Source organism: Musca autumnalis, unplaced genomic scaffold (assembly GCF_047663935.1).
Source record: "Musca autumnalis isolate F117 unplaced genomic scaffold, ASM4766393v1 scaffold_3, whole genome shotgun sequence".
In the NCBI taxonomy this organism is placed as follows: domain Eukaryota; kingdom Metazoa; phylum Arthropoda; class Insecta; order Diptera; family Muscidae; genus Musca; species Musca autumnalis.
In genome coordinates, this window is record NW_027411866.1 from 203,089,302 (window position 1) to 203,107,275 (window position 17,974).

At 39.6% G+C, this 17,974-nt stretch overlaps 1 protein-coding gene across 2 annotated transcripts; it reads left to right on the forward strand.

Annotated features, from left to right (window-relative positions):
• Positions 1–292: 292 nt before the first annotated feature.
• Positions 293–7,635, forward strand: LOC141398719 (fibrinogen C domain-containing protein 1-like). 2 transcript variants are annotated; one of them, XM_073976311.1, is made up of 4 exons: positions 293–678; positions 6,345–6,572; positions 6,767–7,356; positions 7,431–7,635. In XM_073976311.1, the coding sequence occupies exons 2-4, from the start codon at positions 6,489–6,491 to the stop codon at positions 7,552–7,554; spliced, it is 798 nt and encodes a 265-aa protein (XP_073832412.1). In that variant the 5' UTR covers positions 293–678; positions 6,345–6,488; the 3' UTR covers positions 7,555–7,635. The 2 variants fall into 2 exon arrangements, with proteins under 2 accessions (XP_073832412.1, XP_073832413.1); XM_073976312.1 differs by lacking the exon at positions 293–678 and having other exon boundaries at positions 6,212–6,572.
• The last annotated feature ends 10,339 nt before the right edge of the window (positions 7,636–17,974 follow it).

Below are 17,974 nucleotides of genomic sequence, written 5' to 3' on the forward strand. Positions count from 1 at the left end.
CATGCATTTACAATATTTTTCAGATAGGTACCACCTAAAATATTGTGAAATTTAATTTAAATGTATTACATATGGGACCACCTCAATACTATGCTACCTATAAATACACGTACCTATTACCGATCTTGAAACTAATATTTTTTCTGACATTATATAGAACATTTCGAAGTAAAATTATGTGAACGTTCAATATTGTAGTGTTATTAGTTAACGATAAATCTTTCAATGCGAACTACCCTAACTTTGATCACGTGATATGCTTGGTTTACATTTACGAAATCCACTCGATTTCATTGCGAAAAGTCTTGTTTCTGTGTCCCGACGCATTTAGGGTTAAAAATATTGAAAAATTTTAAATTCTTAGAAACAATCGTTTTGTGCTCAAAAACACAGATATTCATTAATATTTCCAAATATATAATTTTGTGTCCTATTGTTTTGTTATTCCCGTGTGTCAATGTGTTTATTAAGAAAACATGCTTTAAACCAGTTCTTTGTTTACATGTAATCTGTCAATATAACGACAATTACCATTAGTTTTAAAGATAATCGACAGAAGTGAAAAATATAATCAATTGTTTGAGAACTGTTGACGCGTTTTTTGCATGTTCCCGAAAATGTATCATACCCGTGGGGAGTATTTCGTCCATAATTTATATTACAATTTCCAAATTTATGGTAATGGTGTATTCATTTCTTAAGCTTTCATTGAATTATATTATATTTTGTAACAAATTTTGAAGATTTCCACATTTAAATCTAAGAATAATCATTACCGTGACACATATTACCGTGGTTATTTTATAACTACGGTAATGACAAAAAAATTACCCATCGCTAATTAATGCATAAAATTGTCTTACACATCAGCACGGGTAGTTTCAGTGTTTTGTAAAGCGTTGTTTTTGTTTGAGGAGATGTGGCTTTATTCCTAAATTGTTTACTCATACCGAAGTAGCGTCTGTTGGTCAACACTATTCTTCTTCGTATTTCACAACTAATGTTGTTGGTTGTGTTTACGGCGGTGCAGAGGTAGACGAAGTTCTTTACTACCTCAAAATGATAGGAACCAACGTCAAAAGTTGGATCTCTATGGACGCATTGCGCGTCGACACCATCAACTTGGTCTTCCAGACCCACTTTAGCAGATTCCCTTTCGACTTTTGCAAAGGTTTCAGTTACTTCCCTTACCGATCGACCCATGTTGTCAATGTCGTCGGCATCAGCAAGTAACATATGGATGTTCGTGTATATTGTTCCACTTCTTTTGGCCTTCGCGTCTCGTATGACCTTCTCCAGCAGTATGTTGAAAAGATCATACGACAGGCCGTCTCCTTGTCTGAAACCTCTTTTGGTAATAAACTCTTCGGAGACGTTCTTTCCCATTTTAACCGAGGACCAAGTATCAGTTAACGTCATGCTACAAAGCCGAATAAGCTTTGCAGGAATACCAAAATCAGACATAGCTTTGAACACCTTTGAACGTACAGGGCTGTCGAAGGCTGCTTTGTAATCGAGGAAAATATGGAAGGTGTCGATCTGGGTCTCTTCCAGGATTTGTCTCAAGGTAAATAACTGCTCAATGGTGGATTTGCTCGGTCTAAAGCCGCACTGATAGGGTCCAATAATTTCATTGATCATAGGCTTTAGTCTCTCACACAATATGCCCAAATACTATCTTATATGCAATAGGGAACAGACTTATGCCCCTGTAATTCGGAGCACACAGTCTTATATCCCTTCTTGTGGACTAGACATAGGATGCTTACGTTCCAATCGTCGCCTTCGGTTTTGAACAGCTCGGCTGGCAAGCCATCGGCTCCTGCTGCCTTATTATTCTTCAGCCGGTTTATTGCTGCCTTTACCTCATCCTGGCTGGGCGGTATACATTCAATACCATCTTCTGGGATTGGATCTGAGGTATCTTCGATGTCTTCGTTAGTATGGGATACCAACAGTTTGGAAAAATGTTCTTTCCATATCTCGAATACACTATCTGCATCAGTTACCAAATTACCTTGCTGGTCTATACAGGAGGATGCGTCTGTACCAAAGTCAACAGTTTGATGCTTCACTTTTTTTGTAGAATTTTCGGACTTCATTCTGTCTCCTGTACATCTCGATTTTTTCATCTCTCTCTTTTTCCTGCGGAAAATATGTTTCTCCTCTCTCCTTTTCTCCCGATACCTTTCTCGTGCGCTACGCGTTGCTACGGATTGTAAAGTAGCCCTATATGCCGCAGTTTTCTCTTCGGTAGCAGCACGACACTCCTGATCATACCATGGATTCTTTGGTTGAGGTCTTTGGTATCCAAGTATGGATTTGGCGGCTGTTTGCATGGAGTGGGCAATGCTTTGCCATTGCGCTGATATGTTATCGGGACGGGGAATGCTTTCATTAAGCAATTGGGCTAGTTGAGTGGAATATGCTGTGGCTATCTGTTGTGTTTGCAGCTTACCGATGTCTAACTCTCGTCTTGTATCTGTTCGTACTTTGTTTGCTACGTTTAACCGGGTACCTTTGCTGCAACTAAGTAGTGTTCCGAATCAATGTTTGCGCCTCGGAACGATCGTACATCCAACACGCTCGATGAATGTCTTCCATCTATCACAACATCTATCACAACAACAATTTGATTTCTTGTTTTCTGATCTGGAGACAGCCAGGTGCCCTTATGAATATCGAGATGATTAAATCTGGTACAGCTAACTACCATGTTTTTTGCAGCTGCAAAGTCTATCAGCCTCATACCATTGTCAGATGTTTCACTGTGGAGACTGAATTTCCCGACTTTTGGGCCAAAGATATTCTCGTTTCCAATTTTGGCATTAAAATCGTCTAGAATAATTTTAATGTCATGGGCAGGGCAACAGTCATATGTTTCTTCTAAGCGCTCGTAAAATATATCTTTGGTCTGTTCGTCCTTTTCTTCAGTGGCAGCATGAGCGCAAATAAAGCTGATGTTGAAGAATTTAGCTTTTATTCGAATTGCAGCAAGTCTTTCATTTACTGGGGTGAAGCTGGATACCACATGTTTTAGTCTCCGACTAACTACGAATCCGCAACCAAACTCATACTTTACGTCATGGCAGCTACAATACAGTGCAGTAATGTCGGCCTTGTACTTTTTAAGTACTTCTGCCAATGCTTAAAACATCACCTTCTATATAAAGAGTTCGAACATTCCAGGTGTAGATCCGCAGATGATGGTCCTTAAAACGTTTGCGGGGTTCGTCAACTTTAGAGTGGTTTGTTGTTTTTCTTTTCTTTCGTTTTTTCATAGTAGGCTGCTTTTTCTAGGGAAGGGTTACTAGCCCGAAGCCCAAATTGAAGTTTTTAACGTTCTTATGGGCGAACGCGCAGCACATGTTAGCTCACTACATTTAACGGGTGCTTAAGACAGTTCCCCAGATGACACCACGGGGAGGTCAGTGTCTACTTGAGATGAAAGAGGGACCAAGATAAATCCTGGGCTTTGCCATGTTAAAGCCGGTCAGGGCCGTTCCTTGGTATCTTCCATCCCATACGTCACCAATTATAAGCCGAAAAATAGTTATAAACAAGTCTTTTCGCAATATTCACCCACATATGGTTTGTTTCATTCATAACAAGTAAAAAATATCAGCTTTGCCGATAGAGATATACCCGATATACCCTCAGCCTGTGTGGATTGAAATACTTTTTTTCAAAGAAAAACTTATGTATTTAGGGTGGTTTTCAAAATGTTGGCCGTATGCACCGACAAAAGTATGGATAGGATTAAAGCTCAAAAATTTGCGGGAATATCGATAGATAGGTCTTTTTTATCACATTAGCCTGCGAAAAACATAATTTAGCTATATTCGGTAATATATTCGGTTCGATCCTTCCAGGCACTACATATGGTGCCATAGGTGTTTTTTACAACTTTCGGGCTCTTTTCTCAAGAAGTATGAACTTGCCCATGAAAAAACTTTTACTGCCATTATTGACACAGAGAATGCAATTTGTTTCAACAAAAATCAGAGTGATTCGAGTGCAGGTCTTAAAGTGAATTTATCCAAAATTTTATGTGGGAGGTATCAGAAGGGGTGGACAAATATAGGTCATATTCGAACCTGATCTATATCTGGTAGATATTTTAGGATGTGTAAAGTATGGTCCAAATCGGTCACTCCCATAAATTTTTCCGAACATTTTTGAACTTTTGTGGGGGAGCTACCTGAAGGAGTGAAACGATATGACTTATCTTCTAACTTAAACTAAGGGCCTGTTTATGTATGTCGAAAAGAAAATGAATACGCAAGAAAAACTACCAGATTTGAGTGTGAAGCAAAAGCAAAGGAAATAAAATTTCTAAAACTAAAGGTAGAGTTACATTAGGCAAATATTTGCTCCAGAGACCGGCAGTGTGCGCTTACTGAGAGCAAGTTAGCATAAATTCCATGAATTATTAAAACTCACTTGATCTCAGTAAGCGCACAATGCCGGTCGCTGGAGCAAATATTTGCCTAATGTGACCTTACCTTAAAGTTTGGGTGTGTTTCATGCGCACACATTTTCGTTCCGAAATACATAAACTGGGGGTAAGTTTGCACAAAATATTACAAAGACCAAATTGTGGACCGAATCGACAGATCCGTTCGAGAGTTATCTTGCGCTCCACACGGTGTCATAGGTCTTTTTTGTACCTTTCAGGCTAGTTTCTCAGGAAGTGTGGACCTGATGAAGATTATACCGTTATATGGGGGGCAGTGAATGTAAGTTGCTAAAAAGAATCAAAGCGATTCTTGAACAGGCCCTTAACTGAACTTTACCGAAATTTTGTGTGGGAAGTACCCGAAGGAGTGGACTGATTGAGTCTCGACATTGTCAGTGAACTATAAGTATTTATACCAAAATTCATCTGACAACGCCAACTCCTTTTATATTTGGCCACCTTTTATTTGAACTCGAGACATAGTGCAGCGTTTTTTGAGGTTATGCGCCATTATCACGGGAACTATGAACTTGCCCTCGAAAAAAATTACAATGACGTAACAGGGGCCGCACGAACATCCTGTTACAAAAAATTTCATAACGATTCTTGAGGTGTCACTAAACTGCACTTATTTCAAATTTTGTGTGGGAGGTACCTGAAGAAATGGACCGATATAATCCATATTCGAACCTAATGTATGCCTTGAGGTAGTATTACCATATGCAAAGTTTGGTTCAATTCGTTTACTACCTTCGAGAGTTATCGTGCGCACAATTTTTGCGACAATTTTTGAACGTATGTGGGGGGAGGTGCCTGAAGGAGTGGACCTATATGGCCCATTTTCGAACTTAAATCAAATCTGGACAAAATATTTCGATACTCAAAATTTGAACCGAATCGATTGATCCGTTCGAGAGTTGTCGTGCGCACCAGCCAGACAGACAGACGGACGGACACTGCTAGATCTACTCAAAATTGTCTGAAACGGATATCGTACAAACATACTTGGGGTCTAAAGCCATTATTTCGATGGGGCACATGTTTGGCCCCTCAGCCTAAAGGCTGAGGGTATAAAAAATCAGAAATGTGGCCTCTCTGACGGGAATGCACAGTGGATGCGCCCAACGACAAAAATAAAAAATTTCATGACATCGTTTTAAAAGTTTAAAAATGAAAATCGCTTCAAAACATTCCAAATGTTTCGAAACTCAACTTATTCTTTCAATTTTTCGCGGTTCTTAAGGAGAAAAAGCCGAAAAAGCATGACTAATTTTGAAGAAAAAATTGTATTTAAAACTGAAAAAAAAAATTTATATTTTAAGCGAATTTTTTAAACAAAGTGCTATTTTTAATGCCTCAACTTAAGTTGAGTCATTTAGTTAATTGCCTTAGCTTCATTTTTCTAGTTATGCAAATATAGAGGAATTGCAAGGGTTACCATATATTTTGGTTATAATATCGGTCAAAATAAAAATATTTAATATAGATGGATGAATTTCCTTAAAGTTTAAGTTACTTTGCAAAAATTCGCACAAATGGCCACTAGTACCAAATTGAAGCCTAGCGTCTGTAGATTTTAAAACTGTATAGACCTTTTGCGGAAATTTGCTGTTTTGGCAGTTATGACCAAAAGTTTAAGTGCCTTTTTTAGTTGCTGAATTTATATTTTTTGGAATATTTTTAAGTAATTTTATTATCCTCTTTAGCCTAAAGGCTGAGGGTATAAAATGCAAAAATCTGCAGCAACTAAATGGCGCCCCATTGAACAATTTAAATGAGGTCCAATAACGTGCATACGGATCAGCTAGTAGTTGATAAAGATGCATTGAGAACAACAAGTACGCTGATAATAATAATAACAATCCCATTTCTCTATACATTTTAGATTGCGGTTGGTATTTCCCCGAACATTCGTGTAATATATTTCATAGAATATAAACAAAAGAATCTCATCTACTATTGACTTCAGTTGGCAAATAATATTTAGCGTAAATGTTTCGGAAAGCAACGGTAAACTAAGGCCTTGAAAATGAATTCTGGAATTGGAAGATTTTACCTGATTCACATGATTCTAATTATTTTGTATATTGTGGATCAAATAAAAATGGAATTGGTAAGTAGTGCTCTTCACACTTTTTTTCGGAAAAGTGTACACGAGATTTTAAAAATTTCTAAAGTGTTAATAATATTTGTCAAATTAATTGTCAGCAAATTGAGATTTTGTATATATGCTTTTTGTTTGGTCTCTATGCCTAAATTAAGCATCTTTATTCGCATATTCTTATAAAATCTTCTTCTCTATTTCAGATATCTACCGATTTCTGTGAATCCGAAGATATGGATGGCATAAGTCAATGGTACACTGATGTCTATAAATTTATACAATCCAACAAACATTTACATGAAAGATTAGATGATTTCGATGAAAAACTACAACGGTTGGATGAAGAAAATAAATCACTCATCCGAAAATTAGAAGAACAACAAGAACGTGCTTATGGAGAAATTGTTATACAACGCCGCATTGATGGCTCAGAGAACTTTTACCGCACATGGCAAGAGTATAAACAGGGGTTTGGCAATAAAAGCCGAGAATATTTTATTGGTCTTGAGCGTTTACACAAACTGACCAATAGTCGACCCTACGAACTGTTGGTAGTCGTAGAGGATTTTGAAAATGTTCGCCGCTTTGCCAAATATGACAATTTTGTCGTGGCCAGTGAATCGGAAAAATATAAACTTCAAAGTTTGGGTAATTATAGTGGTACCGCTGGCGATTCATTGTTGTATCATTTGGGTTGCAATTTCACAACAAAAGATCAGGATAATGATGCACATAATAATAATTGTGCCCAGTTATCTACAGGTGCCTGGTGGTATAAAAATTGTCATGGCAGGTAAGTGGCATGGAAAATGAAATTTATAAATAATATTTGACATTATTGTTTTCTTTTTGGCTTTTTCTTAAAAGTAATTTGAATGGCAGCTATCTAAACGGCACGACTACAATCTATGCGAAAGGTGTTATTTGGAATTCCTTTAGAGGACATTATTATTTGTTGAAATTTGCTGAAATGTCCATACGACCTAAATAAAATCTTGTTCAATTAAAATGTGTGGTGTCCAAATAAAAAAGGAAACATTTTTGCAGTACATATGTACTTTTCTAATGGCAATATTGTTTGATATTCCCCTTTTTCAATAGGCGTCGTTCTCTCCACAAATCCTGAGCCTTATTAATTACGAGGCGGTCTTCCAATAAATTGCGACCTCTAGAATGATTAAAAATTTGATATGGACAACAGGCGGACGACTTGACTTCGCAAATACAGATCTTTGTTATTTCTGAGCTACGGCGTGTGTAATTTAATAAAACCTACATCTCTATAAAATTTCCCCCACTGTGCTCCACTTCTCGCACGCATGTAATTCCCATTACTGGTAAATTTGAGTGGTTTGGTTTGTTATCATCATTTGATGCTTTTGGCAACGTAAGTGTAGGATTGTGGCACAGTGTTTGGATTTAGGAGCTTATTTTTAGATAAATGATCGCCACATCGAAATATTTGAAATTTCGTTGTTTGGGATGGCAACGTCGGGTATGCTGGCCAATGAAGAGATCATGTGGGAAATTCTGGAAATACCTGAAATGAAGCTACTAATAATTAAAAATCTGTGCTAAAAATTAAAGGTCGATTGTAAATACAGGTGTACTTGAAATATATGTTCGTCGTGTTGGGCTATTGCGAAGAGAACTATGCAGGCCCCTTCATGGTGTAATATTTTAAAATAAGTGAAAAACGTAGGCGATGAAATGATACCAAGAACTGTTCTGACCGGTTTTAACATGGCCCAGGATTTATCTTGGCCCCTCCTTCATCTCTAGTGGACACTGACCTTCGCGTGGTGTCACCTGGGGAACTAACTTTAACGCCTATTAAAGATAGTGAGCTCACATGTTCGGCGGGTTCCTCCATAAGAAGAACCCCGTCAAGAAATTGCTTACTATGAAAAAAAGAAAAACATAAAAAACTCCTCTAAAGTTAACGACATTCGGAAAAGTTCAAAACTTTTCCATAATCTGCGGATTGTGCACGTGGAATGTCAGGACTCTCTACAGAAAAAGTGCAGTTTGAACACTGTTGGATGTCCTATCAATGCGAGTAGCAAACTTCGATTCGGGCCATTTTCTTTTAGCAGCCACGTTATGCAGTCGTCTTTATGTTCGAAGCTGGATGTCGAGAAGCTGCGAACCCAACAGAAAGCACAAGCCTACTCCGCTCAACTGATCCACATGCTGAAAGGCGGCACTGACCCGATAATATTGAAGCGCAGAGGCAAAGAACAGGCCACTATCTTCAAACTAACACAAAATCTATACTTGGGTACCAAAACCCACCATCTAAAAATCCATGCTGCAATCAGGAGTATCATAGGCGACTGAAGAAAAGAGCGCGGCATACACAGCAAAACTGAATTCAGTAGTAGTAGCGTATTTTCAGAAGAAACTGCAACAAAACGAGAGCGTGAGAAACTCCAGATGTTCAAGAGTCAGAATGAAGTCCGAAAATTTTACTAGCGTGTAAAATACCATACTGAAGAGTATGGTGCATTCATCTTCTCCTGATGATGAAGGAATCTAGTAGGCATTTCATAAAACACTTATTATCGAATAAAATAGAAGAAAATACTCCAGAACCAATAGCAAACGACGACGTTGAATGTCTAGCACCTTAGCATCACATACAAGCGTACTTGTGAATGTCTAAAACCCATGGTCAATATAATAATCGGGTCATGCGGTTTTAGACCAAGTAAATTAACTACGAAAGGCAGAACGACACATACCACCTGCTCGTGAACTGCAAGGCCGCATTCGACAGTCCAAGTAGATCAAACATGTTACAAGCCATGTCTGAGTTTGGCTTTCCTGCAAAACGTGCAGGGACAATGGCCGACACAAGGTCAGCAGTTAAAATAAGAAAGAGCCCGGGAAGGTTCTTTTAAAACAAAACAAGTAAAAAAGTATCAGTCGGCTTTGCCGACAGAGATATACCTCAGCCAATGTGAATTGAAACTTTCATCTTCGGACAGATCAAATGTATTTAGAATCTTTTCAGAATTTTGTGGCCCTTTTTGGACATTTGCACTTGCCGACAAAAATGTGGATAAGGTTTTAGTGTTGCGGAGGAGGAACTTGAAGGAATGTGCCGACATAGTCCATTATGGAAATGGATCTTATTTTGGTAGTTAAATTTGGAACCAAATCGGTTGATCTGTTCGAGAGTTATCGTACCTCCAGCCACTACATATTGTGGCTTAGGGATTTTTTACACCTGTTAGGCTGTTTTCTCACGAAGAATGTAAATACTTTTACAGTCGTAATGGAGGCGTCGAATGCAAGTTGTTTCAACAAAAATCAAAGTGCTTCGAGAGCATGTCTTAAAGTGAACTTATCCGCAATTTTGTGTGGCAGGTACCTGAAGGAGTGGACAAATATAGCACATATTCGAACCTGATCTATATCTGGTAGATACATTAGGATGTGTATTGTATGTACCGAATCGGTCACTATCTTCAACAGTTATAGGGCGCACAATTTTCCCGAACATTTTTCAACTTTTGTGGGGGATGCACCTGATGGATTGGGCCGATATGGATTCTCTTCGAACATAAACTAAGTTTGGACAAAATATTAGGAAGGACAAATTTTAGAAAGAATCGGCAGATCCGCGCTCCAACCACTACACACGGTATTACAGGGTTTTTTTGCAACTTTCGGGCTATTTTCTCAGGAAGTATGGACTTGCCCCTGATGAAATTTGTACCGTCGTATGGGTGGCAGTGAATGCAAGCTGTTACAACAAAAATCAAAGCGATTCGAGAGGAGGCCCTAAACGGAACTTTTCCGAAATTTTGGTACCTGACGGAGTGGACCGATTGAGTCCATATTAGAACCTCATCTAGGCCTGGTAGAAATTTCAATTGGTTCGAATCGGGTGATACGTTGGAGAGTTATCGTGCGCCCCAGCCAGACAGACAGAGGGACGGACATTGCTAAATTGACTCCAAATTGTCTGAAACTGTCCTTAAGAATAATAATTGTGAACACATAAAATCCATTCAACATCATTTTCAAGGTCAAAATCGTCAAGGTAAAATTTCCATTATATCTGTATATGTTCTACACCATTTTCAACTGTAATTCAGAAAATACCAGTTGTAATTCAGACATTTTATTTGAAATTCAGATGTTTTATTTGTAATTCAGACATTATATTTGGAATTCAGATATTCCATTTGAAATTCATAAATTGTATTTGAAATTCGGAACTCGTCAATTTAAATTCAGAAATTCCATTTTAAATTCGGATAATTCATTTAAATTTCAGAAAATTTCAATTGTTATTCATAAATTCCATTTGAAATTCAGATTTTCCACTTTAAATTCAGAAAATATCAATTGAAATTCGGAGTTTCCACTTTAAATTCAGAAAATATCAGTTGAAATTCAGAATATCCATTTTAAATTCAGAACACGTCAATTGAAATTCAGAATTTCCATTTGAAATTCAGATATTCCATTTGAAATTCAGAATATTTCAATTGAAATTCAGAACATTTCATTTACAATTCAGAATGCTAATAACAAATTAAAATTAACTTCACATAATTCCTAAGAACATAGTGTCCATAGGATTTTTAGTCTTCGAATGTATGAAGAGCCAAAACCACGTGGTGGTAAAAAACCAAATATACTATCAGGAGCAGAAGTCAATGAAAACTACATAAATGAATATATACGAGAGGGAAAGCAGGTAATTTTTATGGACGAAACCAATTTTAACCTTTTTTGTAAAAGGAGCCACGGATGGTCTCGCACTGGTACTAGGGCAGTGCAAATTCTCCCAACGTCCAGAGGTCCAAATGTTCATCTCATTGGAGCAATAGGCGCGTGCGGCATAATAAAAATCGATCGACGCCGTGGAGCATTCAGAGGAAACGATGCAAAAGAGTGGGTCCAGTCGGGTTTGTCCAAGTGGGTGGAAATGGGGAACCAATTATCGGAACTCGTTCTTGCTGTGGCTAACGCTCCATGTCACAATAGATTGGAGGAAATATTTTTGCAATCCCCCGCGTTTTTTTTACGATTAGCGCCTTATTCTCCTCAATTAAACCTAATCGAAATTATATGGGGTAAAATATAAACTTATGTTAAAGGGAATTTGGTCATTCCAACCGTGACACCAACAAACATCGGTCAGCAGAGGCTGCAATATTTGGAATCTGCAATAGACGAAGCTTTGTTAACTATTAGTGTCGGCGACTGCAGTCGAGCCATTCAACACTCCTCAACATTCCGCGAAGAAGCCCTATCTCTGGAAGATATACCGGTGAGACGATAGATTATTTTATATTTGTTTTTAACTGTTAACACTATGTATTTACATAGTATATTGATTATATGCGTTGTATTGTCATTGTTATGCATTCTTAATTTTCCGACACTTTATTTATAATCTTAACATCACTTTAGTCGCTGTTTTTCTTGTTAATGTAAATAAAACTCAATATATTATTAAAAATATGTTTAATAGATTATTTTCTGAATTTCAATTGAAAATTTCTGAATTTCAATTGATGTATTCTGAATTTCAAATGGAATTTCTGAATTTCAAATGAAAAATCTGAATTTCAATTGACGTGTTCTGAATTTAAAATGGAATATCTGAATTTTAAATGGAATTCCTGAATTTCAAATGGAAATTCGGAATATCAATAGAAAAATTCTGAATATCAAATGGAAATTCCGAATTTCAAATGGAATATCTGAATATCAATTGCCCTATTCTGAATTTCAAATGGAATTTCTGAAATTCAAATTGAAAATCTGAAATTCAAATGAAGTATTCTGAATTTGAAACGGAATATCTGAATTACAAATAGAATGTCTGAATTACAAATAAAACATCTGAATTTCAAATAAAATGTCTGAATTACAACTGGTATTTTCTGAATTACAGTTGAAAATGGTGTAGAAAGTTGTTTATTGAAATCTTAGGTACAATTTTGTAGTCGACTATATCCTTAATGTTTGGGCGGTTCGGTATCTGTGGACCAGAATAGGAGAAAAAAGTATAAAAATCAAATATTTTCAAAAGTTTTTGGCTATTTTTGCATTTAAGTACCAATCATAGACTTTACGAATGTTCCAAAAAGTTGTTTGCTGAATTTTTAGATCTATGAAGTGGAAACCAAAAAAAGAGGATAAAATTCGCAATAGTTTAGATATTTTGGTCATTAAGATGCGTTTCTACTGAGTTCGTATGTTCTAGAAAGTTGTTTATTGAGGTCTAACGAACATTTTTCTAGTTGGATATTTGCTTCAATTTTGATCGGTTTGATAACTACAAACTAAAATCCGAGAAAAAACATAATGGAAATTGGACCTTGATGGTTTTGACCTTGAAGATGAGCTCGAATGGATTTTATTATTATTCTTTAGGACGAGAGCTACAACTTTGCCTCCACGAGTAATCCCAAATTCCATGACACAAAACATGACACACAATGTAATCAATTATGTGTTTGGACGCCAGTCGTATGTGGAATTCAGAAACAAGAAGTCGAAACCCTGTAAAGTGAAACACGGAGTTCCCCAAGGTGGGGCAATACCTCCAATTAACCTCAAGCTTTTTCTGTATTCCACCCCCTCCAGACGGCATTAAGATCGTAAGGTATGCGGATGATTTTACTATCGTTCTTTAGGGTCCTTCCCTGATGTAATTTGTGAAAGACTGAACTAATTCGACTGATCTTATTGCCTTTTTCGAAGAATTTCGATCACTAATTATCACAAGATCCTAGGGTAATATACGACAGCATGTTCACGTCGTCCGAGTTGAGATAAGTTGTAATACAGGAACAAGGTCCGCAAGAGTTCCTACCCGGCAGCAATTTGAGTGCACATAAAGGAACCTTGTTGATCACATGTATCGCGATAGGTTGCTCTGTGGTAAGCTATGCGGCACCAGTCTTGTCCACGAATATAATCGCAACGACCATGAAAAACTTCGCTATACGTGGTGTTGTAAGACACGCCCTTCGGACATGACGATAAATAAATAGTAGGTACCATACCATTGAGCCTATATAAATCGTGGTGAGAAAAGTCTCCCGTATTCCTTTGTGGATGTTGTGGGAATATATGTATGTATGTCTGGGTGCAGGCCTGAGAACTGCAACAGCGTGACTCCTCATATCATCATCGAATGCTACCGCGACAGTTATCCTAATCACCATATGGCGGATAGGACCATACAGCCAGTCATGTCAGGAGGGATTTTCATGATATAGGGAGATGTTTGAATGCAGTCGCATACACTGATTTTTAATCCCTGTTGTTGTTGTAACAGTGTTTATTATTATGTTTGTAAGTTCGTTCTTCTGTTCAATCTGGCTCTGGGTCTATCTCCAGTTCCAGGAAAATTGCAGCTTTGATGGGATGCAGCCACAGATCCACTGGAGTTAGATGAGTAGGTTTGGCGGGGCAGTTGAAAAGGAGGTTTGTGTCGTGAGTGCCCATGCTTATGACCTTAGCAACTGTATCCGTGTGAATACTATTTAAACCTGCTTGACATGCCTGTTGATCTAGGGGTTCTCTCCTATATTGTTGGACTTCCCTCTCTAGAGCATGAATATCCTTCCTGATATGCCTGGGCGTGTCCTGGGAGGTACCTGACGCCAGGAGATACTTCACACCCGGCTCACCCAGTTGTTTCAGCATTACCATGAAGATGTCAACGCTTTGGATGATTTAGCGTTCCTGATGACATTCGCAACATTTGCAAAATGTGGTTGTTCATCCTCCATGCAAACAGCCGCAAAATCCATACTTGGATACCAGAGGCCTCCACCAAGGAATCCATGGTATGATCAGGAGTGTCGTGCTGCCACCGAAGAGAAAAATGCGGCATATAGGGCTACTTTACAATCCGTAGCAACGCGTAGCGCACGAGAGAGATACAGGGAGAAAAGGAGAGAGGAGAAACGTCTTTTCCGCAGGAAAAAGAGAGAGATGGAAAAGCGGGAGTGTGAAAAACTCGAGATGTACAGGAGCCAGAATGAAGTCCGAAAATTCTACCAAAGAGTCAAGCATCAAACTGATGGCTTTGGTACAGGCACATCCTCCTGTAGAGACCAGCAAGGTAATTTGGTAACTGATACAGATAGTGTACTCAGGATATGGAAAGAAAATTTTTCAAAACTGTTGGTATCCAATAGCAGCGAAGACGACGAAGATACCACAGTCCCAATCCCAGAAGATGGTATTGTATGTATACCGCCCAGCCAAGATCAGGTAAAGACAGCAATAAATCGGCTGAAGAATAATAAGGCAGCAGGAGCCGATGGCTTACCAGCCGAGCTGTTCAAAACCGGAGGCGACACGCTGATAAGGTGTATTCATCAGCTAGTTAGCACCATCTGGCAGGAAGAACAAGTACCCGACGATTGGAACCTGAGTATCCCGTGTCCCGTCCACAAGAAGGGAGATAAGACTGTATGCTCTAACTATAGGGGCATAAGTCTACTCCCTATTGCCTACAAGATCGTGTCAGGGATATTGTGCGAACGACTAAAGCCAATGGTCAACGAGATAATTGGACCATACCAATGCGGCTTTAGACCTGGCAAGTCCACCATTGACCAGATATTTACCCTGCGGCAAATCCTGGAGAAGACCCAAGAGATGCAGATCGACACCTACCACCTTTTTGTCGATTATAAAGCAGCCTTCGACAGCCCGCTGCGTTCAAAGGTATTCCAAGCCATGTCTGAATTTGGTATCCCCGCAAAGCTCATCCGGCTTTGCAAAATGACTTTAACTGACACGAGGTCCTCAGTTAAAATAGGAAAGAACCTCTCCGAAGAGTTTGGTACCAAAAGAGTTTTCAGACAAGGAGACAGCCTTTCGTGTGATCTCTTTAACATCCTGCTGGAAAAGGTTATACGAGAGGCAAACGTCAAAAGAAGTGGCACAATATACACCAATAGTCACATGTTACTTGCTTATGCTGATGATATAGACATCATAGGCCGATCAGTAAAAGAAGTAACTGATACCTTTAGGAAGGTCGAAGGAGAATCTGCTAAAGTGGGTCTGGCGGTAAACGGTGAAAAGACCAAGTTGATGGTGTCGACGCGCAATGCGTCCATTGAGCTCGGACCGACTGTGGAAGTTGGTTCCTATAATATTGAGGTAGTAAAAGACTTCGTCTACCTCGGCACCTCCGTAAACACAACAACCGACATCAGTTGTGAAATAAAAAGAAGAATTGTATTGGCCAACAGATGCTACTTTGGTTTAAGTAAGCAGTTTAAAAACAAAGCCACATCTCGTCAAACAAAAATAACGCTCTACAAAACACTGATAGTACCCGTGCTGATGTATGGCTCTGAAGCCTGGGTACTTGCGCAAGCAGACATGGCAGTGCTTGGTGTGTTTGAGAGAAAAATTCTTCGAAAGATCTACGGACCAATCTGCGTTGACGGTGAATATCGACGTCGCATAAACCACGAGCTGTATCTGCTGTACAACGACATCCATATTATTAAACGTATCGAGATGCAGCGATTGCGTTGGCTAGGCCATATCATAAGAATGAGCGATAATGACCCCGCTAAAAAGGTGTATAAACACGGACCGCTTGGCGGTGCACGCAGAATTGGCAGGCCAAGGAATAGATGGCGCAAACAAGTGGATGATGAGATGAAAAGGCGCGGTATTCCTGAAAGCGAAGCAACAAATGGAGAGAATTGGAGATCTTTTCTTAGTTCGGCCTATAGAACAAATGTTCTGTAATGGGCCAGCTAAGTAAGTAAGTTGTTCATCCTCGGCAGGAAGAGATCTGATGCGACGTAATACACTCCTTTTCGCCCTGCCACTCTCGGGGTGCTCGACAAACTATCGATTGAAATAACTTGCGCACCTCTTCGGGTCAGTCAACGTAACGTCGCCAAACGTGACTGATGTCCTATCTTCCATCCTCCCAGGGTTCGAGAGTAAATTAGCCGTTGCCCACAATTCACTTATACCGGCTCCAATGTTGCAACGCTTCAGATGATTTAACCACTTGTTCCGCTTATGTTCGCGGACCAGCCTGTAAAAATTCCGGTGTCAGCTCCCTGACACTGGGGTCATTGGGGTTGGCTCGACGAAGCTTATCACGCTCATTTGCTAATCCCGTCGCCTCTGCTGGGATGTTTGGTCTTCGGGTATTCGACCAGCAGGTATATGGCGAGCGGCTGCTGTTGTGATGATGTCTCGAAACGTCCTTTCCGCTAGCCGAACATCAGAAGGATTGGGCAGTTCTCTGAAGCGGCGATTGATGAATTCTCTGTAACTCGGCCAATCAGCTTTTTTATGATTGACGAATGTGCGGCGTTCAGAGGTGATGAAATCGGGTGGTTTGCTAATGGAGACAATTATTGGGAGATGGTCTGATTCAAGGGAAATTACGTGTTGCCAGGTAACGTCATTTGTCAGACCAGGTGACACGATGGTTATGTCTGGCGAACTGTGACACTCTCCTCTAATTCTGGTAGGGGCGTCCTGATTGACCGTGTAAAACGTAGAACTATCAATCTGCTCAGTCAGCGCTGTACCCCTCTGGTCGTTTCCGAGGGCCGAATGCCACATCTCATGATGTTCATTAAAGTCCCCCAGGACCAGACGATTATGACCTTCCAAAAGCGGGCTAATATCGGACTCGTAATCCGACATACAGCTATTTCTCTGCAGGATGTATACGTGCACCAAGTCTATCTCGGCAGTTCCACACCTGGCTGCTACCCCCATACATTCCATGTACGGGTCATTAGGGACAGGCTCAAGCTAGATAGGTCTGTATTGGACAGACTGGTGCAATAGAAAATCTAATCCCCTACCTCCACTTCGGGTGCGATCCTTCCTTAGCACGTTGTAACCATCACAACGTTGAAAGCTATAGTTGTTGTTGAGCTTGGTTTCTTGCACCGCTGCGACCTTGATACTCCTCCGACTCATGAAATCTACTATTTCCTCGATCTTACCTTCGAGTTCATTGCAATTAAATTGCAAAAAGGATGCATTTTCCGGTATTGGGACAACAACGGATTGTGTTAAAGGCTGCATGTGCGGTTGTTATCGAGGGGACTGCGGGGGAGTCTCATAATCAGACAACGAGGGAGTTTCGGGAGTTTCACGCAGCATGCAGCAACATAGTCCCTGTCGTAGTCGCTGGACAAGTTCAGAGCAACCCGTTAGATGCACCCACTCCTGACATCTATTGCATCTCACCGAAGGTTGGATGTGGGTGAAGATGCGGATGTAGCAAACCGAGCACAAATATATTGTTCCTGGGTTTACCTCCGTCCCGGCACGGACCAAAAGAGTTCGGAGCATGCATTCCGGGATATGCTGTTCCCAACACAGAAAACGCAAATATCCCTTATCTGTCGAAGTTGTAGAACGTC

Excerpts from the sequence above, each read along its gene's own strand:
- LOC141398719 (XM_073976311.1), top strand. The coding sequence starts at position 6,489 with ATGAATTCTGGAATTGGAAGATTTTACCTGATTCACATGATTCTAATT. Across the intron at positions 6,573-6,766 it reads ATCAAATAAAAATGGAATTG|ATATCTACCGATTTCTGTGA; the intron begins GTAAGTAGTGCT and ends TCTCTATTTCAG. Across the intron at positions 7,357-7,430 it reads TATAAAAATTGTCATGGCAG|TAATTTGAATGGCAGCTATC; the intron begins GTAAGTGGCATG and ends TTTTCTTAAAAG.